General features: G+C 34.1%; 1 protein-coding gene across 1 annotated transcript; it reads right to left on the bottom strand.

Moving 5' to 3' along the window:
- LOC128557412 (uncharacterized) lies at nt 1–25235 on the bottom strand. Its single transcript, XM_053544777.1, has 8 exons — nt 25158–25235; nt 19352–19454; nt 14972–15004; nt 14711–14731; nt 14339–14371; nt 14078–14098; nt 5388–5537; nt 1–56 (listed from the first exon to the last, which is right to left on the bottom strand). Exons 2-8 carry the CDS (start codon nt 19446–19448, stop codon nt 1–3), a joined length of 411 nt encoding a protein of 136 aa, XP_053400752.1. The 5' UTR covers nt 19449–19454; nt 25158–25235.
- Between the last annotated feature and the right edge of the window lie 682 nt (nt 25236–25917).

Raw genomic sequence — 25917 nt, 5'->3', positions numbered from 1 at the left:
TCACGAACGAAACGGCGTTGCTTCAATAAGTTTTCTGTATCTGCTGATATGAATGTCTGGAATTACAAGATATTAAAAAGAATACTTTTTCCTTTTCATAGTATACGTTTGGTAAGACACTTGTGAGAAAAAACAAACAAGAGGGTCATGACGACCCTATATCGCTCACCTGTTAAACTTGGCCTAGGAATCATCAAGATACACATTCTGACCAAGTTTCATGAAGATAGGGTCATAAATGTGGCCTCTAGGGTGTTAACAAGCTTTTCCTTTGATTTGACCTGGTGACCTAGTTTTTGACCCCACATGACCCAGTTTCGAACTTGGCCTAGAGATCATCAAGATAAACATTCTGTGCAAGTTTGTATCAAATCCAAGCATAAATGAAACCTCTATATGGCTGGAAGGGCCAAAATAGAAAATTTTGCCCCTTTCAGGGGCAGTAACTCTAGAACCCATGATGGAATCTAGCCTGTTTTCGAAAAGAACAGAGATCTTTTTGTGACTTAAGTTGTTTGTAAGTGTGGTTAAAATCAAATATAAAATGCCACTTCTATCGTGTTCACAAGGTAAAAATTAACAAATGTTGGTTCTTTCAAGGGTCAGTCAGGGGCCCTAACTCCGGACCCTATGATTGGATCTGACGGATTCATCATGGAATCCAAGATTTATTGTTGTTGAAGATATTTTGCAAGTTTGTATCAAATTAAATTATAAATGAAGTCTCTATATGGCTGCAAAAGCCAAAATAGCAAATTTTGGCCCTTTAAGGGGCCATAACTCTGGAACCCATGATGTGAGCTGGCAGTTTTTGAAAGGAACAGAGATATTATGCCAAGACAAGTTGTTTGCACGTTTGATTAAAGTCGATTGCAAAATGTGGTCTCTATCGTGTTCACAAGCCAAAAATAGCAAATTTTGGCCCTTTAAAGAGAATCCCTAGTTTTTTTTCCTTTCATAGATTTTTTTTCAAATTCACATATATGATAGGACAATTTGTGCTGAAAACAATAAACAAATAAAAATAATGGGTCACCAGGCTTGTTTTTGTGAAAAATTGTTTTGAACATACCCACTGTTGTTAAAATTCCTAGGGTTTTTTAACATTTTCATAATTTTCTGCTTACAAAAACATGAATCAAGACAGCACAATAAGGTTTATTCTTTTTATGGATTTTATTATATACTTATTTCATATCATAATCATATTTGTAATACAATATCATTACAATGATGGGTACAAATGAAAAAACAAATTGTTTCATATTCACTTTTGTGAACTTTTTTCAATGAAAAATACTCATAGTAATGTATATTTTTTTAGATTTTGAAAACACTGTTTCATAGATGTTTTTCCTGTTTTCTTTGTGTATAGATAATTGTATTGTGAACATAAAAATGGCCAAAAATGTATGGTTCACCAGGCTAAATTGTATGTTAGGACCGCTTGAATACAACACCTGTTCGGACGAAAAAAATGGCCTGAACCTGACCAAATTGATTATATCAGCTAGAAGTTTAAAAAATTCTCAATCCTTTCTATAATTGAATACTAAATGATCTAAAAGGAGATATTGTCTTATCAATACAACGGTAATTGTCTAAAATTATATGAACAATACTGTCTTTGTACTAAAATGCGCTGTCAAAATACAGCCACAAATGGTAAGTAGCATGATACATGTCAGGCATGATACATGTCAATACAACATATTAACCAGTATCAACATTTGATTACTGATAAAACCATGAATATTTTATACAAGATTCCTCATATTTAAGATTGTCTGTCACATGTTTCAACAAATGTTGACTTCACTTCAATTTTCCATAGATGGTATCGGCTGCGCAGAAAGATGCGCATAAAAAACTATAGGAATTCCCTTGAAAGGGCCATAACTCTGGAACCCCAGTTTTCGAAAGGAACCGAGATATTATGCCAATACAAGTTGTGTGCAAGTTTGATTAAAGTTGATTGCAAAATGTGGTCTCTATTGTGTTCACAATCCAAAAACAGCAAATTTTGGCCCTTTAAGGGGCCATAACTCTGGAACCCATGATGGAATCCGGCCAGTTTTCGAAAGGAACCGAGATATTATGCCAATACATGTTGTGTGCAAGTGTGATTAAAATTGTTGCAAAATGTGGTCTCTATCGTGTTCACAAGAAATTGTGGACGGACGGACAAAATGCGATCACAAAAGCTCACCCTACGTGACAGGTGAGCTAAAAATACAATTTTTTTATAGCTCTTTGGATGGACAGACAGTTGGATTGATGGACAAACTGCCCCTGTACTAAGAGGGAAGGGGACATGGATAGTATGTAAAAGACATGATTTTTATTTGTTGTACTGGTTACTCTCCTTTCATACAAATGTCAATTAAAACTGAGGTATAGATTAAAACATATTATATACATGGATTACAAAATATTTAATTTATAAATGTACAAATTCAAAATTTTTGACTTACTTGAAATTCGAAACAAGAATGATGACAAGATTATGTACATTACATGCCACCTGAAAATTCTTGACAGAATAAAAGTAATAACTCCATAAACAATAATCTGCCATGAAAGTGCAACAATATGCGCTTGTCCACTTCATGGTGACGATGTAGACCAAGTTCCATTAAAACTTGTGAACATTCTATGTCAAATACTTTTCTCAATTCTACATGCTGCGTAACATTACAATAACGATTGATTACTCTAAGTCAAATACATTTAAGATATGTGCGATACAAATCTTGACATGAAAGTCTTGAAAATACGTATATGTTCTCTTCATGGTGATGTAAACCAATTTCATTTGAACTGGATGGAAATTGTAGTTGAGTATACAAGGTACAGATGTTAATTGTAATGTGTCTAGTTAAAAAAGGGGCATAAAAATCGGACATGAACGTCCTGACAATATGTGTATGTCCACTTCATGTTGACGACGTATACAATGTTTCATTTGAAGTCGATAAATGCTGTCGGCTGTAGGAGGAGTCGACTACCCAAGAAAGTGTGATGTACAGACTGAGTGACAGATAGACGAACAGATTAGACTACACAAATGCTATATGTCTTCCGGGTCCTCGACACCAGGGAGATAAAGAACAGAAATAATGTAATATTAGATTTCTCCTCATAACGTTGGACGGCTCTCTCTTCGGATAAAGTGTCGTTTTATTTTTTTAAAGCAAACCAGTCAAAGAGTAACACGCTAAATCATCTACTTCGTATTCTTTAGACAGAAAAATATTCTAGAAATATGGAAGCACCAGATTTACGATAGTCAACACGCATGATCATCAGAAGTTGTCGATTATATTGTTGATTTTGTCCCAGTTTACAGAGAGTCCCTCACATTCCTTCATCTTGTCTGATCAGAAATTTCATTGAATTGTGCTCGGGATATCTTACCCTCCCTTCTTTCAAAATGTAAAAATTTGTAGTTTTGACCCCTGACGTAAGGTTATCTATTTCGCAACGGTCAACATCATCTTGCCCGAGCCCAAGATTGATTCCAAGTAATTTCCAGTTTTTTCCAATTGCCTGTGCTATTTTATTAAGCGCTTTATCTGTAAGTTTTCGATCTGGTATATCATCATCTGGTAACAAAGAGTCTTTTTTAAACCACTGGTCGATGTTTTCCCTCATATTCACAACGTGATGGCCATGATCTGGGCAACACATCTCTTGGTATCCCATGACTTTCTTTAAGTAATGCAAATTTAAACTACCTTTACATCCGTGCTCGGAATGATTGCATCGTAAATAGTTTAATAAAGGTCTTTTTCCGAACTGCTTGAAAATTTTTCGAACTCAAGCAGTATAACCATTTCATTATATCTCCGAAATTGATCACAAACCGCTGCCTCTGCCGGACTTGTCGGGCACAAATTGACCACTGTCATCTCTAAGCCACCACTGTGTACAGCTATCAAACCTGCACGCTGATAATTCAACAAGAACACACTGATATCTCTGAACAACAACGGATCCCTTTTAGGAAAATAAACTGGCAACCATTTTGCAAGTACTGCAGCCATAACCCTTTGATATACAAGTGGCAAAACAGAGGTGTTCTCTAATTTCAAAATAAACGAAATGTTTGACTTCTTTTTACAGGGTGAAAGAAATGCGTCCATCACTTGTTTATCAGCTTGTCTCTTCAGGAGACTTGGTACTAGAAAATATCTCTTTACATGTTCTGCTCTTGAAGTATCAGTTACATCCTGTATCTCTGCCAGTATTCTTAGCCTTTGCATGAATGCCAACAGAACATCCTTAAAGGCGTAGAACTGATTTGTTTCATCATTTCCCCATATTTCATCCAAGAGATCCATTTCAAGAATACCACTTGTCATGAGCTTATCACCAATTTCTTTTAGACCTGGCCTCCATCTATAGAAACGTTGAGAAGTGATGATACATTTAAATGCATCAATAAGAAATTGTCGATCAAGAACAACAAACTCGTGAAGCTTTCCTTCATATAAGAAGATCAAACCCCACTTTTCATGGTGGTACTTAAGTAACAACTTGATTTGTTCTTCATCTTGAATAGGGTGACTGTTTTCCAAATTAAATCTTCAGTTTATCTACCAATCGTACAATTTTCTTGTTCCTAATTTCTAACAAATTCTTTTCTAAGGGAATCCATTTAGCTGGAATCATTCTGTGCTGAGTCTTCTCTTGCAAAAGTTTATATATAACATATCTCAACAGTTACAAAGATTTATCGTGCGGATCCATACATTCCACTGCAAACTGTGTTGGGTAGATATGTGTAATTGTCCCTGTTGCACAAGCTATGTCCATTGCTGCGTCAAGTTGCTCATTTCCCTTTCCATCACCATCCCCTTTGTGTGTTCCAACTAATATAACTGTAGGTTCTTTTCCGTCATTCGAACCTACGACAGAATGTACAGATTCCATCCAAAATGCGAGACAGCTCTTCATCGTGTATTTGTTATTTGGGAAATCTTCATCAATTAACATGCTCGCAAAAGATTCTTTTAGGTTGAAAACTAAAAGGTAGATGGCGTTCTTTGAATGAAATATTTGATGTGTTGCATAGTAAACAAAATCCCAAACATTTATATCAATAGCATCATCCTAATCCATGACGGGAGATCCACGCATTTTATTGGCATTCAATTTCTGCGCGAACTGTGCAACCAGATCTTTATCATATTTAGAATCTAATGAGTGAGCATCATATTTAGACTCTACAGAGTTAGCATCATATTTAGACTCTAGTGAGTTAGCATCATATTTAGACTCCGACGGACGGACAGGGCAAAAACAATGTCTCCCCCAGTGGGGATGGGGAGACATAATGCGTAAGCACTATTATTTTCTGTGAATGACATTTGTAATTTCAATACCTTCCACTGATTGTCCTAAAAGCCTTCTAGTGAGTGATGATTTTCCCTGTCCATAGTCGCCAAGAACCATCACCCTGACAAATCTATCTCTTTCCTTTTCTTCTTCAATAGCTTTTAAGTACATCTCTGTATCACGTGGCTCATCTGGAACTAAAAAACAAGAGGGCCATGAAGGCTCTGTATCGCTCACCTGACCTATTGACCTAAAGATCATCAAGATTAACATTCTGACCAAGTTTCATTAAGATATGGTCATAAATGTGGCCTCTAGAGTGTTAACTAGTTTTTCCTTTAATTTGACCTACTTGATCTAAAGATCATCAAGATTAACATTCTGACCAAGTTTCATGAAGATACAGTCATAAATGTGGCTTCTAGATTGTTAACAAGCTTTACCTTTGATTTGACCTGGTGACCTAGTTTTTGACCCCACCTGACCCAGATTGGAACTAAACCTTAAGATTATTAAGATTAACATTCTGACCAAGTTTCATAAAGGTATGTCATACATGTGGTCTCTAAAGTGTTCACTAGCTTTTCCTTTGATTTGACCTAGTGACCTAGTTTTTGACTCCACATGAACCAGATTCCAACTTGGCCTAAAAATCATCAAGATTAACATTCTGACCAAGTTTCATGAAGATACAGTCATTAATTTGACCTCTAGATTGTTAACAATCGTTACCTTTGATTTGACCTGGTGACCTAGTTTTTGACCCTACATGATTCAGATTCGAATTTGATCTAGAATTCATCAAGACAAACATTCTGATCAATTCCCATGAGTTTCAAACTTAAAATTAGGTCTCTAGAGTGTTAACAATCTTTACCTTTGATTTGACCTGGTGACCTAGTTTTTTGATCCCACCTGACCCAGATTAAAACTCGACTTAAAGATCTTCAAGATAAACATTTTGACCAAGTTTCATTAAGATATGATCATAAATGTGGCCTCCAGGGTGTAAACTAGCTTTTTCTTTAATTTGACCTGGTGACCTAGTTTTTGACCCCACATAACCCAGATTCGAATTTGACCTAAAAATTATCATGGTCAACATTCTGACCAAGTTTCATGAAGATACAGTTATAAATGTGGCCTCTTGAGTGTTAACAAGCTTTTCATTTGATTTGACCTGGTGACCTAGTTTTTGACCCCACTTGACCCAGATTTAAAGTTGACCTAAAAATCATCAAGATAAACATTCAGACCCTAGTTTCATTAAGATACTGTCATAAACGTGGCTTATAGAGTGTTTACTAGCTTTTCCTTTGATTTGACCTGGTGACCTAGTTTTTGAACCACCTGACCCAGATTTGATCTTTTCCTAAAGATCATCAAGATTAACATTCTGACCAAGTTTCATTAAGATATAGTCATAAATGTGTTAACAAGCTTTACTTTTGATTTGACCTTGTGACCTAGTTTCTGACTCCACTTGACCCAGATTTGAACTTGACCTAAAGATCACCAAGATTAACATTCTGACCAAGTTTCATAGAGATATTATCATAAATGTGACCTCTAAAGTGTTAACAAGCTTTACATTTGATTTGACCTGGTGAACTAGTTTTTGACTCCACCTGACCCAGATTTAAAGTTGACTTAAAGATCATCAAGATTAACATTCTGAATAAGTTTCATTAAGATATGGTCATAAATGTGGCCTCTAGAGTGTTAACAAGCTTTACATTTGATTTGACATGGTAAACTAGTTTTTGACCCCATCTGACCCAGATTTAAAGTTGACTTAAAGATCATCAAGATTAACATTCTGACCAAGTTTCATTAAGATATGGTCATAAATGTGGCCTCTTCAGTGTTAACAAGCTTTTCCTTTGATTTATCCTGGTGACCTAGTTTGGGTAACATTCTGGCCACGTTTCATTAAGATTGGGCCAGAATTGTGACCTCTAGAGTGTTAACAGTCAAATTGTTGACGACGGACAGACGACTGACGACGGACGACGGACATAGGGCAATCACAAAAGCTCACCTTCAGCACTTCGTGCTCAGGTGAGCTAAAAACAAAAACAAAACAAAAACACAGAAAAAAAAAACAAACACAGAAAACATATGGCCAAGAACAAAAAGGACATAATGTCATTTAAATGACAGCGTGAGTAATGGTATCTATATTATATACTAAGTGTACTTTAATACAGTAATGTATATTTTTCTAAGTAATGAAGCAAACTGTGGCATAATGAGGTGCAATGCCAAATAATGTATGGGGCAATTGGGCGTAATGTACAGATATGTTATAATGGAAGGGATATGTTTTTATATTACTAAATTCTATATTTATGGCCTAAAACTCAGGCATAGATATATTCAAAACTATTTCATAACAGAAAAACTTTTAAAGGCTATAATTAATAGGCTAATAATATGATAAATGGTATTATTATTTAAAGTATTATAATGTAATGTGTTACAATAAGGAAATAGATCTACATGTATATGAAATATCTATCTAAAAGGAGTATCATACAAACATTAAGAAGGACTTATTAAAGCAATGAAAATCATTTATAAACTATATTCATTTATTATGATTTTGTTCATTTCCTTTAAAGTCGTTATTCAGGATCCATTTCGACAATACTGAACTGAATCTAGACTGTCCTCTTTATATATTAGGTCCGTATTACCCTTTTGATGTCAATTTCTTTTATTCATGCAATTTCCGTAATTTGCATCAATTCGATAAAGGGAACGGCGATGTTTTTTATATTTAGACATTACTTCCACCTTATTTTTTCCAGTAATGAAAATTAAATTTTTGAATACAAAGGCATTCGAGATCAATAAATAAATCAATATCAATTTTATTGAAAGTATTGAGTCAAATGCTATTTACTACCTTTATATTTTCAAATGATACCGCGGTTCCAGTTGTTATTAAAGGCCTAAATCTTGGCAGTGGGCCAAGGGATTTCTGTCTGGTGGGCTAATGACTACCACACTATAGTTTCAATAAATAAGGGTAATTTTTACTGGAAACTCAGTCTTCCTTACAAGTGTATATATTAGTGAGCAGGGGAAACAGTTTATTAAATTTAATAACTAAATTAAAGTAATACCCACTTTTGGCATTTTTTTAGGAAAAGGAAAATATTTGTTGATCAAACGTAATAATAAGATGATAAGAAACTTATTTAGGAATATGTTACAAATTTCATTATGTTTTAAGGGAAAAAGCAAGTTTTATTTTTTCAAGTTCTGTGTGGAGATGTGCACATTTTCAAATTTGATATTTTAGAAAAATGTGATTTCTACCATAAGAAAAACACATGATTACATTCTCATTTTGCATCATTACACATTTACCTTCAAGACATCTTGATTACTATGAAAAGTTGTAACACATTTTTAGGTTTTATTTGAAAAATTGCATGGGTTTATAAACGAGAGACATTGCTGCATTATTAAAGATATCTTAAAATGAAAAGACTTCATAAAACCCTCCCTGGAGATGTTTATGACAATGAAAAGCTCAAACTTTAATCTTGCGAACAATACCCAACACATCTTGATAAGGAAAGGGCTGAATAAAACATTACAAGCTATACAAGGGATCATTACGCCATATTTAGAATGCAACATAGATAATATGTTTTACCATATATGAAATAATTATTCTCATAGATTTATGAGAATAAATGTTTTATATGCAATAAAACATGTCATTGTGCAAGTATTTTAGCTTTAGTATTAAATTTTAAATACATTACGCCCAATTTTCGTACATATCATTACTGTATTAAGACACCCATTTTTTCTCATTGTCACGTGATGTTTGCAAGGTGCTCGCTGAACGGAATCCCGTTTTTTATGTAAAACCGTTATCAGAAATAGTAGACGAATACTTTTATGTAAAATTTATTAGATAAACAACGATTTTCTATAACAGAATTCGATGAAAAATAGATTTAGTCAGTATGCCGACCAAAAAACCCAATATTGGAGTATGCATAAAATATTTTTACATGAAACGGTTCTACAACATGTACCGTCATAGAAACTGGATGATGCAACTTTGTCATCATTGAGCATTTTGAAATATTCAAGATGGCCACCAAGATGGCCGCCAAAAAAGCAAAAACGTCACATATCATAAATTACAGGAGATTTGGATAGGATTGCAATGTATATATTATTTTTATTGCTAGAAGTAACATTATTAACATCAATGGTATAATTCAAAGAAGAAATTCATCTGAAAAATCCAAAATGGCGGTCAAAATGGCCGCAGAACGGAAAATCCTTATATTGCATTAAACACTCTTAATGTGCAGATTTTTCGACCGTATATGGATACTTCTAATAATTAGAAATATTACAACACTTTAAATGTTTCTTCAGTAATTTCATAACAAAGAGGTGTACAAAATGGATATTCTTATTAAAAAACATAACAATTTGAACATAAAATGTATATAAGAAGTAAGTTTGATTTCGAACAATTTGCTATAAATGCCAGCAGTGATATATCAAGTGTCATTGCAATGTTACTGTATAAAATTTATTGATTCTTGTTCTATCTTCGTATTACGTATGTTAAATAGTACACTGTTATCTATATATGATATATTGTGTATGACTTTCCAAAGAGTTATTCAACGATTGGCATGTATATATTTGTAAAGTTTTCGTATTCTCAGTCAGAATCACTAGAATCATCATCTGCATCATGAAAACCCTGTCTTACACAGGCAGTTATATAACATCCTTTTAGTCTTGCATGTTGCTACAATATTGTCTGCTGAGCACAGTTTCTTCCATCAGTAGAGAGCATGACAAATCCTTCAGTGTATAAACGTGCACCAACAAAACACAAAGTGCATCGTTCAAACAAATATGAATGTGTCCTCACATGTCCCTGTCACAAATTCTGCTCACACGTTAACCGCTGTGGAATTATGACATCAGCTTCCTCCTTGCTAGTCCTTAAATCTACTCTATCAATGAAAACTCCCATTTATATCTAAATAAGGAGCCTGTGTTTGTCAACTTGTGACTGAAGCTTGCAGGTAACCTCATGGTCTTGCCTTTGTGGTGCTCTATCAGTTGAACCTTGTTAATCATAAACTGAATACCATTTACAATCACAGGCATAACATATGGTCCTGACAAACACAGGATGCAGGGAGCAGAACATTTATACTGATGGAAGGAACTGGTGCTCAGTGAACGCTAGAAGAATCTGTAGCAATATGTAAGGTACATAAAACATTCAGCTATTATGCTCTAGTTATTAGCTGCTCATGCCCTGTCTTTGTGGATGCGATAATGTATCCAAGCTAAGTGGCATTGGAAAGACAACCGTCGCCAAACAGCTGAGAACAGAGTTTAATTTGAACAAAAGTGGATGTTGAGGCAGATATGAACAAGGTTTCGAAGAAGCTGTTTCATTGCAGCCTCTCAAGAAAGGAGCTGAAAATATATCAGATATGACATTTGGGTATGGGATATGGAGAAGAAGACCATTCAAAAGATGCGCAGACTACAATCATTCTCACATACATCAGACTCTCTATGAGAATGTCGAAGGAGCATACATACAGACACGCATATGGAGGAGTGCTTTGGACCGAGACCCTTCAGCTTTTGATGCTATCACGTTTTGATGGAGCAAGGATCCAAACTCGTAGAGGCTTGTACCAAGGACAATCCCGGAAGACAACATTCTTCCCCCTTATCTGTTGTAATTGTGCATCAGAATAACCATTTGCAACATCCCAGTGGTATTGTTCTGTAGCTCACCTCGCTGTGCAATATTCTATAACTGCCATAAAACCTGAACCTCGCAATATAGATGCACGAAGGCTATTGTTGAAATATTCAATGATGCAGATGTTGATTCTAGTGAACTGGATACAACGTATTTGAATAATAGTGTTATAATATTAAGACAGTACAATGATTAGTTAATTTAACACAGTAACATCATGATTACGCTTGATAAACCCTCAAGGACTTTATAAACGCTCATCCATATACGGCAGTTATCCCATTCTTGCAAGATGTATTCAAGTAGTTTTGTATTTGCCTATTCTTAATAATTAAATCTGATCTGATATTGTGGTTCTTTTTGTGATACTTGAAGCATGACCATTGTCGCCTATGCATGTGCAGCTTGTGCTGTATCTCACCTTTTACAAAATTCACACCACGCATTTATAAAAATTAAATTTATTACATGTTGGCGTCCATGTTAAGCTCATAAGCAACGTTTTCAATCCCGACTTTTATTTAAAGTGCTGGCGTTTTTCAAAATTTCTATTGAAACACTATAAATCGAAAATATCAATCACCAACCACTTATATCGGTATGGGAGAGTCAGTCACTAAAATTATAGTGGACAGGCTGCGGCTTTAGAATTTCTTGTTTAACACTACCATGTTAACGTTTTACATTACGTCAACATCGCCTACTTTGGCGTGTTGCAACGTAAAAATAAATTAACCCTTTTATATTTGGACAAAATGGTCAATTTGTTTATCTTTTAACTATGTAAAGAAAATCAGTTATTTGCTATTACTATCCAGCGACGGCAACCGATATCCGAATAATACTTATCCGAATATGAGCTTCATGAACAGTAGTCACGCTTCGTTTAGCACAGACAAATTTCCACCATTATACCTTTATCTATTTTGCATATGTATTACAATTATCTTCTTGAATAAAGTTTTACAAATGCACATATGGGGCGTTTTAAAGTCCTTGAGTGTATCCTTACTGTTATTTGTAGTAAACTGATCACAAATCATACCACATTCTTATATATATGTTTCATGTTCAACCTGTAATGCTTTTGAATAAGAATATCCTTTCTATCCACCTCTTTGTTATAAAATTACTGAAGAAACATTTAAAGTGTTACATGTATAAACATTTTCAATTATCAAAAGTAATCATATACAGTAGAAAAACCTGCACATTAAGAGTGTCTAATGCAAAATAAAGGGGTTTTCCGTTTTGGCGGCCATTTTGACAGCCATTTTGAATTTTTCAAATGATTTTCTTCTTTGAAATGTACATTTGATGTTTATTTTGTTACCTCTAGCAACAAAAATAATATATACATTAATAATTTGTCTAAATCTTCTATAATTGAAGAGATAAGTCAATTTTGCAATTTTGGCGGCCATCTTTAAGGTAGCCACCTTGAATTTTTCAAAATGCTCAATGATGACAAAGCTGCATCATCCAGTTTCTATGAAGGTACATGTGGGTTAGTCGCTTTAAGTATACATCGTGCATTTCTCAATTTACGTATTTTAGAAATGAAGGGGTACTGAAAATGATCTGTGTTATATCCGAAATTTGACTAGATGAAAATTACTCGTGTTTTGGATATTACTGAGTCGATACATATGCTTTCCTTGCATAAATAGATTCTCAATTTTTACACTTATCGTCTCAGAACAAGCATTTTTCGGGGGAATGACATATTCCTACAATTCTTAAAAGGCAACTCAATTAGTGCAACGGCATGTGTTTGACGCACCACAGTGTCTTTGAACATTTTAAATGGAAATAAAACTAAGCAGTGACCATTTGCACTTCTGGGACGGGTGCTTGGATTTTTCTCTGAGACAGGAATTATTTTTATTATTTTTCACAAGTATTGCGGGAGCCAACGTGGCCAAGTGGTTAAAGTCACTGACTTCGAATCACTTGCCCCTCACCTATGTAGGTTCGAGCCTCACTCGGGGTGTTGAATTCTTTATCTGAGGAAGCCATCCAGCTTGCTTACGGAAAGTCGGTGGTTCTACCCAGGTACCCGCTCGTGATGAAATACTAGTAATGCAAATGCAAGGAGGTGCACCTGGAATCTTAATCCATCATCAAAGCTGGGAAGTCGCTATATGTCCTGAAATTGTGTCGGCGCGACGTTAAACCCAACAAAACAAACAAACATTCACAAGTGTTGCATTTCTTTACCAAAAGTAAAGGTGATATAAATGTTTCGTTAGAGAGTATGTTTTTGTAGAGAGTTCAATTCTAATCTCTAAACATTGTTATATATATATATATATATATATATATATATATTGTTTGTACATGTTTTATGTGTTTGAGACCATTTTTTAACAAAATGTCCATTTATTTTTAGAAAGTGTTATTACATTTCTGTTGTAGAATTAGGAAAGAGTGACGGAGATCGGGCAGCCTCGGATAACTACGTTCAGCCACAGATTAATACGGCAAGGTACGGATAACCACGTTCTAGTACGTCTAACTACGGATGAATAAGTTTCAACCATGTTGAACTAAAGTCACGCTCAAATGGCTACGGATCGCTCAAACTTTGAGCATGTTCAAAAGTTGGAGAAACGGATTACTACGTTTCTATCCGTGGCTAGACGTAGCTATCCGCGCCGTATGTGTGACTTGGGTTTAAATGCACCTTTCATATAAACGTACTTATCTACGAAAGAGGATTTACCAGTTTGTGCTGTGTCTTAAAGAGACATTTTATAAGTTCTTACGTTCTATCTGTTCCATTATCAGCTCAGACTCGCTTGAAAAAAAAAGTGTTCTGATGTATTGCATGGTTTGTGTTAATAACATGACGTAGTAATATTGTATCGCTTCCTGTGACACTTGCATGCAATAACAACATTAATCTGCATAACAATAACATATTCTAAAAGCTACAATTTTATAAGTTCTTACGTTTATTCTCTTCAATCTCGCCTGAAATTATAAAAATACTATGTGTTATGATGTATTGCATGTTTGGTGATAATAACATGACGTAACAATATTTTATCGCTTCCTGTGACAATTGTATGCAATAACAACATTAAACTGCATAACAATAGCATATTCTAAAAGCTAACAGAAATGTTAACTGCTCAATTTAAGGATTTTAGAAACTTATCTGGCAAGTTATAACTTTACAAAAACATGTGATATGATTTTATACGTTCTTACGTTTTATCTGTTCCATTGCCACTTTCCACTTGACTGAAAATACAAAAAAAATATGTGTTATGATGTATTGCGTGGTTGGTGTTAGTAACATGACGTAATAATATTGTATCGCTTCCTGTGACACTTGTATGCAATAACAACATTAATCTGCATAATAATATAATATTCTAAAAGCTACAGTTTTAGAAGTTCTTACGTTTCATCTGTTTCTCTATCACTTCAATCTCGCATGAAATTATAAAAATACTATGTGTTATGATGTATTGCGTGTTTTGTGTAAATAACATGACGTAACAATATTTTATCGTTTCCTGTAACACTTGTATGCAATAATAACATTATTCTAAAAGCTACAATTTTATAAGTTCTTACGTTTATTCTCTTCAATCTCGCCTGAAATTATAAAAATACTATGTGTTATGATGTATTGCATGTTTGGTGATAATAACATGACGTAACAATATTTTATCGCTTCCTGTGACAATTGTATGCAATAACAACATTAAACTGCATAACAATAGCATATTCTAAAAGCTAACAGAAATGTTAACTGCTCAATTTAAGGATTTTAGAAACTTATCTGGCAAGTTATAACTTTACAAAAACATGTGATATGATTTTATACGTTCTTACGTTCTATCTGTTCCATTGCCACTTTCCACTTGACTGAAAATACAAAAAAAATATGTGTTATGATGTATTGCGTGGTTGGTGTTAGTAACATGACGTAATAATATTGTATCGCTTCCTGTGACACTTGTATGCAATAACAACATTAATCTGCATAATAATATAATATTCTAAAAGCTACAGTTTTAGAAGTTCTTACGTTTCATCTGTTTCTCTATCACTTCAATCTCGCATGAAATTATAAAAATACTATGTGTTATGATGTATTGCGTGTTTTGTGTAAATAACATGACGTAACAATATTTTATCGTTTCCTGTAACACTTGTATGCAATAATAACATTATTCTGCAAAACAATAACATATTCTAAAAGCTAAATGTATTGTACATTGCTCAGTTTCGATGGATTGAATTTATTTGGAATTAGGCTGGATAAAAACAAGAGCTGTTTGTTAAAAACTTATCCTCCATGATGGCCTGTCAGAGGAGACTTCTTGTGTAATCACCTGCTACTTTGACCTATGGATTAATATCCTACAAAAAAGAGTGCTATCCACTGACCATAAATAAGCACACGATCAAGTTTGACGGCTTCAGGTCTAGATGTTATCCATGTACACAATTGATTTAAGGCTAAATATAACTGTGACATTAACCTTTAACCTCCAAAGCAATAGGGGTCTTTTACTGAGCATAGAAAATCATTCCCTACACCCATAGGCCCAAACCATCTCAAGTTATCTATAAAAATAATTTAGTCTCAATGTCACCACGTCATTGAACTTACTACTGGACCCCAAGCCACAGCCGTTATCTACAACCATAAGACTAATCATGCGGTTAGGTTTCAAGGTTCTGGATCAAGTGGTTCTCACGGTACCGTGTAGAAATTGTATTTAATGTTCGGATCCCTTTCACCTTTAACTTTGAGTTATTGACTCCGGAAACAAAAAAGGGTCATTATATTATTGCTTTATAAGCTCAATCCTGCTGTCAAGTTTGAAGGTTCAAGGTCAAGTAGTTCTAAGGTTATTTGGCAGAAACCGTTTTCAACTGATTTACCTTTGACTTCATGAGCCCGAAAACTATAGGGATCATCTACTTTATAAGCCCAGTGATACTACCAAGATTAAAAGTTATGGGTCAATGGGTTTTGGAGTAATTGAGCGAAAACCGTTCACTTCTCCGACATACTAACGCGATCGGTGTGTGCAAAGCAATATATCCCCGCTTCTTCGAAGGAGACATAATTACTCATATAATTGGTATTGATGTGTCCATACATATGCTTTCCATAAATATATAAATTTTCTTTATCCTTGATATTGCCAGTCATGTACGTAATATTAAGTTGAATACAAAGTGTGCACATATTTCCATAGATGGTCCGAAGAAGAGAACATAAAATATGAACAAATAGCCATAGAACATTATTTTATCTAGGGTGGATTCCTGGGTAAAACCACCAACATTACTTAGGTCTGCTGGATGGCTAACCACACATCAAGAATTCAACGCCCTGAGCGAGGCTCGAACCCACATTGGTGAAGGGCAAGTGACTTTAAGTAAGAGATCATAACCACCCGGCCACAGACGTCCAGAACAAAAGACTGGGAAATCGGGGGAAGGGGATTGTTATAGATTGTTAAGAGAAATTATGAAATTTCAAGAAACACAAGCAAGAAGCTTAAAGGAGGGAGTAATATGAGAATAATGTGAAAAGGGTACTTAGAGACAATAACATGAAACTTTTTTCTTCATTCTTTTGTCCTCTTTTTTTGGGCTTGGATTGGAGAGGGTGTTGACGGGATACAAAGAGACCAGAGTAATTAAAACAGAAAAAAAAAACAAGCAAAGGTGCACGGCATATCTTATAGTATTTCATACGGTTTTAGTTTTCTATGTCACCGTATTTCAGTAAAGCAACAAATTCATTATATATTTGTAAAACATTTACTGAGTGATATAACTCAAAAACGCTTTGTTAAAAGGATAAACAAATATCACTTTTCTTTCTCCTAGCTTCTATCAATCATTACTATTCAACTTTACAATATTACACACTGTATTAGACCAATTGCGAACATCATATAAAACAGATAGAGCTAATACAAAACATAACTGAGCCAATATGAGAAAAACAGGGCCAATACGAGAAAACAGGGCCAATACGGAATTCAAGCATTTTGATTGGTTCAAAAGACAGGGCCAATACGGAGAAGTCACTTCCGTTAGATTTTTAAATGACGCCATTTTGTTTTACATCATATTTATAGATTACATTTTTTCACATTTTTGACAAGAAAGTCATCTAACATGTTCATGTAATAGCAAGTATGACTGAGCGGACGTACGATATCGATGATTACAACGATACTTCACTATTATTGTAGGTTATTTATAGTTTATTTTTGTCACGTAATGAAGAACTGTTTTGGTCATGTGATCAAAGCAAGCACGCTCAGTTTCATACGCGTTGTTTTTGTTATAAAATATAGATTACGACAAATATGTACTTAAGCAATGCATTTTTTGATAGAATTGAATCTCAAAAGCTTTCTGAAAGTTAAACAGACTTGAATTACGTAAAATTTACGGAGGACATGGAACTACTTGTTCTTCGGTTTCGGATAAGCGTTTTGACCGTAAATTTGTGGTATGGTAAATCTCTGGTCACGCTTCGCTGCCCTCAAAAATAACTGAAAAAGCAAAAAATAAAAGTGGAACAAAACTTTTGGTCACACAACTGTACTTCAGTTCTTTCCACCCGAGTGCCCATGCCAACTGATGCATTGATCATAGCCTATTGTTTGTTTTCTATATCATCTATTGCTATACTCTATTTACACATGTACAATACTGACCGGGTATTATAGGGAAGGCAATATAGTGAATACATGCAGTGGTGTAGCTGGCCTCAAATTTTTTGAGAAACATTTGCGTAGCTATTTATGACAGCTATGTACGTTGAGGTGAAAAATCTTGACAAGTTGTTTATACGTATATTAGAAATCATGATCATTTTCGCCAGTAAAACAGAATGAGTTGTATGCAGGTACTTGAGAATAATTTTGAGAGATATTTTAATGCGACATAATCAAGAGTAACTAGTACTTAATTACCTTATTTTTTGGAAGTCCTATTTATTTTCTTTAGCGAGTATCTCATATGAACTGTGATAAAAACTGTTTTATAAGTCATTTCCTTTTAAGCTGGATGCAACGAGACACATAATTATACATATATGTGTTGATCAAGATAATACAACCAACCAAGCACATATTATATAGTCCCATGCCTCGTTTAATTCTTATCCGAAATTGTTTGCAGTTCACAACTGACAGTGACGCTCTTGTTCTCCAATTTATTCATCCACTTTCCAGCATTTGAATCGATATTTATCATTGTACAAATGGTCCACACTATCAAAATGTCTGTTAAAGATAAGTCTCATCCTTTTAATTAATCTGAGTTTCCATATTTTCTTATTATTTTCCTTGACAACTGCCAGAATTTCTGACAGGAAACACCTGCATTTTACACAATACCGAATAAGCGAAAGTATCGCTGTAATCTCTGAAGACGTACATCCCGCTCAGTCATACTTGGTTATTAAATGAACATGTTGGATGATTTTTTGTCAAAATGTGGAAAAAAAATGTAATCTATAACTCTGATGTAAAACAAAATGGCGTCATTTAAAAATCTAACGGAAGTGGCTTCTCCGTATTGGCCCTCTCTTTTGAACCAATCAAAATGCTTGAATTCCGTATTGGCCCTGTTTTTCTTTCTCATATTGGCTCAGTTATATGTTTTGTATTAGCTCTGTCTGTTTCATATGATGTTTGCAATTGATCTAATATAGTGTGTAATATTGTAAAGTTGAATAATAATACATCTGTCAAAATTTCTTAAGTTATTTGTAGTTTCTAATTTTGATTAGCGGTATGGCTGCACTTTAGTCACCCATCCTTTCAGTCCGTCTCTTAAGACAACAACAAAAATACACGAGAGACCTCAAAAACACATTTTTATGCAGCTAGAAATATCTGGATCAAATGTTGAAACGTCTCTAAAATTGCGAAATTATGAATATTTCAAATATCTATATAAATCATATCTATACAACACATTTTTATAAAGTAATATAAAGTCATAAGCTGTGTATGATTCAATACTTGCACCAATACTTACTATACGCAGTGATAACATGTATAAAAATATGATTTATCATATGATCCATTTAGTAAATTGTAAATAGGCAACAGTCAATTGTCAAAACTACCCCATTTTATATATAGATCTTGACAGAGACATATCTTGGGAAATGACGTAGAATGTCATTTTGATTCTTGCAGATGTAACAGACATATACATTCGTACCTGCATTTGTTGTGTTGAACCATCCAGTAGGAACGGTCTCACAAAAAACACTGGCATCTTCCGGTTCCGGTGCATGTTCGAGCTCCTCTGATTTCATACTAGCCTGTTAAGAGATACATATCCATTATTTATAGTTATAGTTTTGAGTTGATTTAGCAGATATATCAAGAAGTCGCGGAGATAGCTCTGACAGATTTATTGCAGGACGCCATTTGTGCCCATAAGTTGTATTTGTTATATCTTCATAAAATATTTTATTATATTATTTAATTATTTACATTCTGTTATACTTTTTATGAGAACAGGCTTTATCTGGAAAGAAAGTGGCGGAAGAAAATATGCATATAATAAAACTCCGATATTTACCAGTGTTTACCAAAAATTGCAAGCATACACCATTTAATGCTTAGAATTCAGATGTCAGAGCATTTAAGAAATTTTCTGCTCGCTGTGCTTGCAAATCTGGTATCAGTAGTATTATATTAAACTGAAGTCCATGAGAGAGCAGAAAAACAGCCCCATTGTCTTCTAGTTAAACAAGATATTATTTCTCCCTTTCTCTACCCATCAGACTGCTTGTATCTTACATTGGGTCTAGACAGCTCTCACCTTTGTTTTACCTAAAAGCAATTATTCAAATATATGGCTGAACTTTATCAGACATTTTTGCTTACATTTACATCAGATAAGCCACACAGGTCCAGAGGCCAGTGCATGCTCATGATGTTCATAAATATAATTATCATATAAAAAAATCCAAAAGTGGGGAGAGTATATCTCAAAATAAACATCGAATTGCAACACAGCTGTTCAGGCTGAATCCCCATAATTTGTCTCGATTACCATCCAGTTTTGGCTGCTTTGTCCTCCCCCCCCCCCCCCCCGCACAACTGAATCCACAAATTTGTCCAGATCAACATCTAGTGTTGGTTGCCCCTTCGAACTCATTTATGTTTTATGTATCAATTATATAATTCATGTATATGAACATTATAAGCATTTGATTTACCATTTTTGCTTAGAGAAGTATATTACTGTGATCAGAATAAGGAACTGTCATTTGAGCCAAATTGCTTCTTATTTAAAGATTTAATTAAAGACACTTGCATTTAGCTATTTCATGTGTACTTAGGGAGATTACTCAAAACAAGATGAATGTCTAATGTGCATAAGATAATTATGTATAACAAAAATATCTTGAGTACACAAGGAAATTATATTTGGTTTACTCTTAAAAAATTCTGGCTTTCAAGTTCTGAAATAAAAAGCTGATTTTCATAGAAGGCTATGTATATCTATATCTATATACATTTTGTACATTTATACGTGTATTTTACATATATGGACTATATGTAATTTGGTTTCTGGTTTTAAAGGGGACATAATGGCGAATTCGATATTTTGTGACTAAGATTTCAATGTTAAGATACAAAATAATTTTAAAACAACTCGATAAAAACGGTCATCTTATTACGTTAATAACACAAAAGTGATTAGACCTATGAAATAATGCTTTCCCGTCATACAACCGCATTAGCCAACATTTAGTTCTAATACAGTCAAATATACATCGAACGGAAATCAGTTAGAGTAATTATTAGAGAAATCTATTCAACTTTACAATATTACACACGTATAAGGTCAATTGCACATATCGTATGAAACAGATAGAACTAATATAAAACATAACTGAGCCAATATAAGAAAAGCAGGCCCAATACGAGAAAACAGAGTCAATACGGAAATCAAGCATTTTGATTGGTTCAAAAAAGAGGGCCAATACAGAGAAGTCACTTCCGTTAGATTTTTAAATGACGTCATTTTGTTTTACATCAAAGTTATACATTACAATTTTTTCATATTTTTTGACTTGACAAAAATATTTAATAACCAAGTATGACTGAACTGATGTACGATGTACGGTTTATACTTTATACAACGATACTTTAGCTTATTCGGTATTGTTTACAGGCAAGTGTTCTGACAATTTTCAAGAAAAATAATGATAAAAAATAACTCAGAAAATATGCGAAACTCGGATTAATTAAAATGATCAGACTTATCTTTAACAAACGTTTTGATAGCGTGGACTATTTGTGCAAAAATAAACTGATAGCGATTCACATGCATAAACTGGCGAACACAAGTGTCAGTTCAACAGTTGTAAATTGCAAACAATTTCGGATAAGAATTAAACGAGGCATGAGAGTGTATAATATTTGCTTGGTCGGTTGTATTATCTTGATCAACACATATGTGTACAATTTTGTGTCCTTAAACCCCAGTCACACATACGGCGCGGGTAGCTACGTCTAGCCACGGATAGAAACCGATCCGTACCTGAGTCGTACCTCAAAGTAGTATCCGTACCAACACTTAGTCAAACGTATTCAAGACTTATCCCAAACTTGCAAGTTTCTCCAACTTTTGAACATGCACAAAAGTCTGAGCAATCCGTAGCCATTTGAGCGTGATTTTAGTCCAACTTGGTTGAAACTTATACATCCGTAGTTAAACGTACTAAAACGTAGTTATCCGTACTGAATCGTATCTTGCCGTAGCTAAACGTAGTTATCCGAGGCTACCGTAGTTAAGCGTAGTTCAAAGTAGTTCACCGCAGACCCTTCCACGGTGACGCACTGGGCAAGATGCCAGGCACAGAAAAGCGTAGTTCAACGTAGTACGCCATACCTATCCGTACTTATTCGCGTCCTGTATTTTTTTTGTTGGTTTCCCGTTTCTCACCATTTTCCCCGTACTAAGACGTACTGCTCAGTACTTCAATACCATCCGCACCGTACCTCAACATATCCGTATGTGTGACTGTAGCTTAAGGAGGTAGGTTACCTTGTTACCAGGGTAAATTCAAATTAGTTGAACCGCAGTGATTTTTTGTATTTCGTGTAATTTAATGTTTTAACTGCTACAATCTCAGTTCCGTTTATCTCTGTCCCTTCAAGTACAATTTTTATCCAGGTTTGAAGTACATGACCCTCTTAAGGTATTTTATATAGAAAGAAGAAGGAAAATACGGATATTTAACACTTTTCAGTGTATTTTGGTTTCATTGTTATCCGTAGAAGTCTGGATAATTAATAGTTTTACTAGTATGCGCATTAGCTTTCTAATAAAAGCTTAAAATGTATATGTCGCGGGGCTCGTGTTTCCATGGTAACGCATTTTCTCTCAGTTTTCAACAATTATGTATGAAAACGGGTTTTTCGACGGCTTCAGTGCCATTCTGTTATTGACCAACATGGAATATTTGGGTAATATGATTAGCAAAATACCAAGAACTTTACATGGTACTATATTTTTCTTAAAGTTTAGAGTAACCATGGCAACAGAGATGTTTAAAATAGCTTATATGTTGTTTTTTATCGTAATTTCTTATAAAAAAATATTATATAAAATTATCTTTCTTGTTAATGTAGCTTTAAAACATCTTATTTCTAACGTTAGTAATATTTTCGTATGAATTGCAGTTAATTTAACAAATTTCACAGCTTAAAATACTTACAGCAGTGCCCGTCGTCTGACATTTTTATTGAAAAATCGTTCTGCATGCTGCTATTATTCTCATGGATATTGTTGAAATGAAAATAAAAAGCCGAAGCTGTGTTTCTTAAATAGACCAGTGTCAACGCTTTTGAATTTTACAATTAGACATATAGGTCACGGGCTTCGTTTCCATGGTAACATCAATTTAATTCAAGACACCACAATTTTATACTGAAATTTGAACACTTTTAGAGCTTAGTGTTTGTATTTAAGTAACAAATTATCAACGGAAACTGGGAAATAGATATAACAAATCAAACTGCCCAATTTTTATTTGTAAATGACCGTAATAAGTTACCTTTCAGCCAACTATATTCCCAATCACATCAGTTACCATCATCCATTTTCTTACATTCCGCATAACATTTCAATATAATTACATAAAAGAAGCAAAATATTGATCATTTTTCAGAGCAAAAGACTAATAAAAAGTATTTCAGCAAATAACGGCTGTTTAAAAATAGTTCAAATAAAGAAAAAGCACAGAATAACGTACTTTCAAAATAAAAGCTATTAATTTTGCGCGGTAACTGACACGTAACGTCATGACGTCAATGACGTCATTTTAAGGCAACAATGTTTTGAAGCGTTTCTGCGGCAATTCATTCATTATTTCTGCATTATTAAACCATTAAATATAAGATCGGAGGCAGGTTCAAGATTTATTTCCAGTTAAATAGATATACAAACACATTTAGTTTGTCGTAAACGTCGTCGTAAATCGTCACGTTAGCTTCCGGTTGGACATGCGCACTTACAAATATCAAGGTAACCTACCTCCTTAAAAGGAAATGACTTTCAAAGCAGTTTTTATGACTGTTCAAATGATAAAAATACAAAAAACAAATGTACTCACTAAGGAAAATAAATAGGATGCCAAAAAATAAGGTAAGTTCCAGTTACTGCTGATTCTGTTTCATCAAAAATATCTCTCAAAATTATTCTCAAGTACTTAAATACAACTCATTCTGTTTTACTGGCTAAAATCATGATTTTACTTTTTCACCTGAACGTGTATAGCTACCATAAGGTAACTCGCAGAGTTTTTATGGTGTTACCGCCAACAGTCGAAAGTTGAATAATAATATCAACAATCAAGCAAATTCATATTGGCCTACTTATTTGTCCTCGGGCATTCTTGCATAAAATCTACCTTTTTCACTGGATCCGCCCATGTATTAACGGGAGAGAAATCGTGTGCAAACAAGGCAATTCACGTGCTGTTAATACCTGATTTTTATTTCTGAAATGCTTTCCCAGGGACGAATATGTATTTTTGCGCAGATTGACATCAGGTATATGCGTCTTGTTTCTTTCATAAAAACCTCTTTTTGTAGCATAAAAGATGCAATCTAAACTATAGAATGTTTTGCTGTATCACTTACCAACGCAAAATGCGCTGCTCCCAACAATGTTCGTACTCGTTTCTTCCCTTGTTTACTCCCCTTTTAGAACTCTGCGTCGTTACTGTTTTTGTAGATAACCGTGAATATTTAAGAATCGCGAGTAACTTGTACGATTGTTTGTTTTTAGGAATCATATTTATGATTTTGGTATCAGTCGATATGTTTTTATCTAATTTCTGGAAGAATTTATATAAACAGCTTGAAAGTTTGACATTACGTTCGTACTCATCCGCACTCCTTATGTGTCCGTACTCAAAATAACTTGAATGTAAAGTTATTATTCTTGAAACTGACCTCCTGTTTACCAAATGTTAAAGATATATGAATATTTTTTGGTAATTTCGTGTTTGTAATAAAGGGAGAAAAAAAAACGTGTAAAAAGCTTCAGTATGTGCTTTTAGTAATGTTGTTGATTTTTGGGCCCTGGTTATGGATATTTAAACATGTTTACCGTTTCCAAGAACAACAGAATGGTAATTAAAAAATGTACCGGAATTGTAAAGTCATCACATATGAAAACAATACATTTAGTCGTCGGGTAAGGTTTTTTTCTTCAAGAATGGCGACAATACACGTTTGTTTTGTGTATTAACGTCTGCAGAAGCCCTTGGGATATTTTTGTGACCGAGACCGAATATGTTTGTGACCTCGACCTTCGGTCTCGGTCACAAAAAAATCCCGCGGGCTTCTGCCGACGTTAACACACAAAAAAACGTGTTTTATCCCTACAGTCGTATACGACAACCCTTGGACAAATAACAAGGACAATATGAAATTGCTTGATTAATAACATTATGTTATAAAACACAGATAAAAGAAATAAATATATATAATCTGACCTTTATTCCAATTTAACAATGTCCGCCGACTTTACAGTTTATGTAAAAACATGAACAGGAAATTCTTCTTCAGATGTTTAAAAATAATGAAATAAATATAGCTGAACTTAATTATTATTAGTCTGGGTAAAACCTTAACAAGATAAATTTAGCAGCAGAAAATGGAATTTCCAATCTATAAATCTATCTATAAATAGCAAAACATGAACATGATCGGGTAGATTTTATATACTGAACAGCAAAAGAAACTATCCAGATGTATAACTGGTATATTTTGAAATAAAAAATTGATTTTTCAAATTTGAATTGTTTCTTCATACCAAAATTACACTTGAAGATCTTCACGTGATAAATTTTTGAAAATCAATCAACAGTGAAGTCAGTAGTCTCACAATAGCCGTTTGAAAGACTGTATCTTCTGCGCGTCAGTTGCTTTGTAACATCCCAATTGGGCGCTCGCGCTAAACTTGATTCAGTCGTGCGGTGCAACCAACAATATATTTTTTTAACTTTTTGCTGTTTTTCCGGTTAGTCAATTATCAATATTTCCAATGACAATAAAATTTCACAAAGAAAATTGTTAATTAAAGGTGCACTTGAGTTTCGTGCAAAACGGCTATTGTGGGACTACTGACTTCACGGTTGATTGATTTTTTTAAATTTTACACGTGAAGTTCTTCAAGCGTAATGTGATATGAAAAACACAAGTGATTTATAAATTAAAGTTTTTTTAAATAAAAATTACCCCAGTTATAAAACT

The sequence above is a fragment of the Mercenaria mercenaria genome, chromosome 5 (assembly GCF_021730395.1).
Source record: "Mercenaria mercenaria strain notata chromosome 5, MADL_Memer_1, whole genome shotgun sequence".
Lineage (NCBI taxonomy): Eukaryota > Metazoa > Mollusca > Bivalvia > Venerida > Veneridae > Mercenaria > Mercenaria mercenaria.
The sequence above is the reverse complement of the archived record's forward strand: the minus strand, read 5'-3'. Positions and strand labels throughout refer to the sequence as shown.

Coding starts and splice junctions, on each gene's coding strand:
- LOC128557412 (XM_053544777.1), bottom strand. CDS start 19,448: ATGAAATCAGAGGAGCTCGAACATGCACCGGAACCGGAAGATGCCAGT. Junction 14,099..14,338: donor GGCAATGGAACAGATAAAAC/GTAAGAACGTAT, acceptor TTATAATTTCAG/GCGAGATTGAAGAGAATAAA. Junction 57..5,387: donor TTTAGGACAATCAGTGGAAG/GTATTGAAATTA, acceptor TTGTAATTCCAG/ACATTCATATCAGCAGATAC.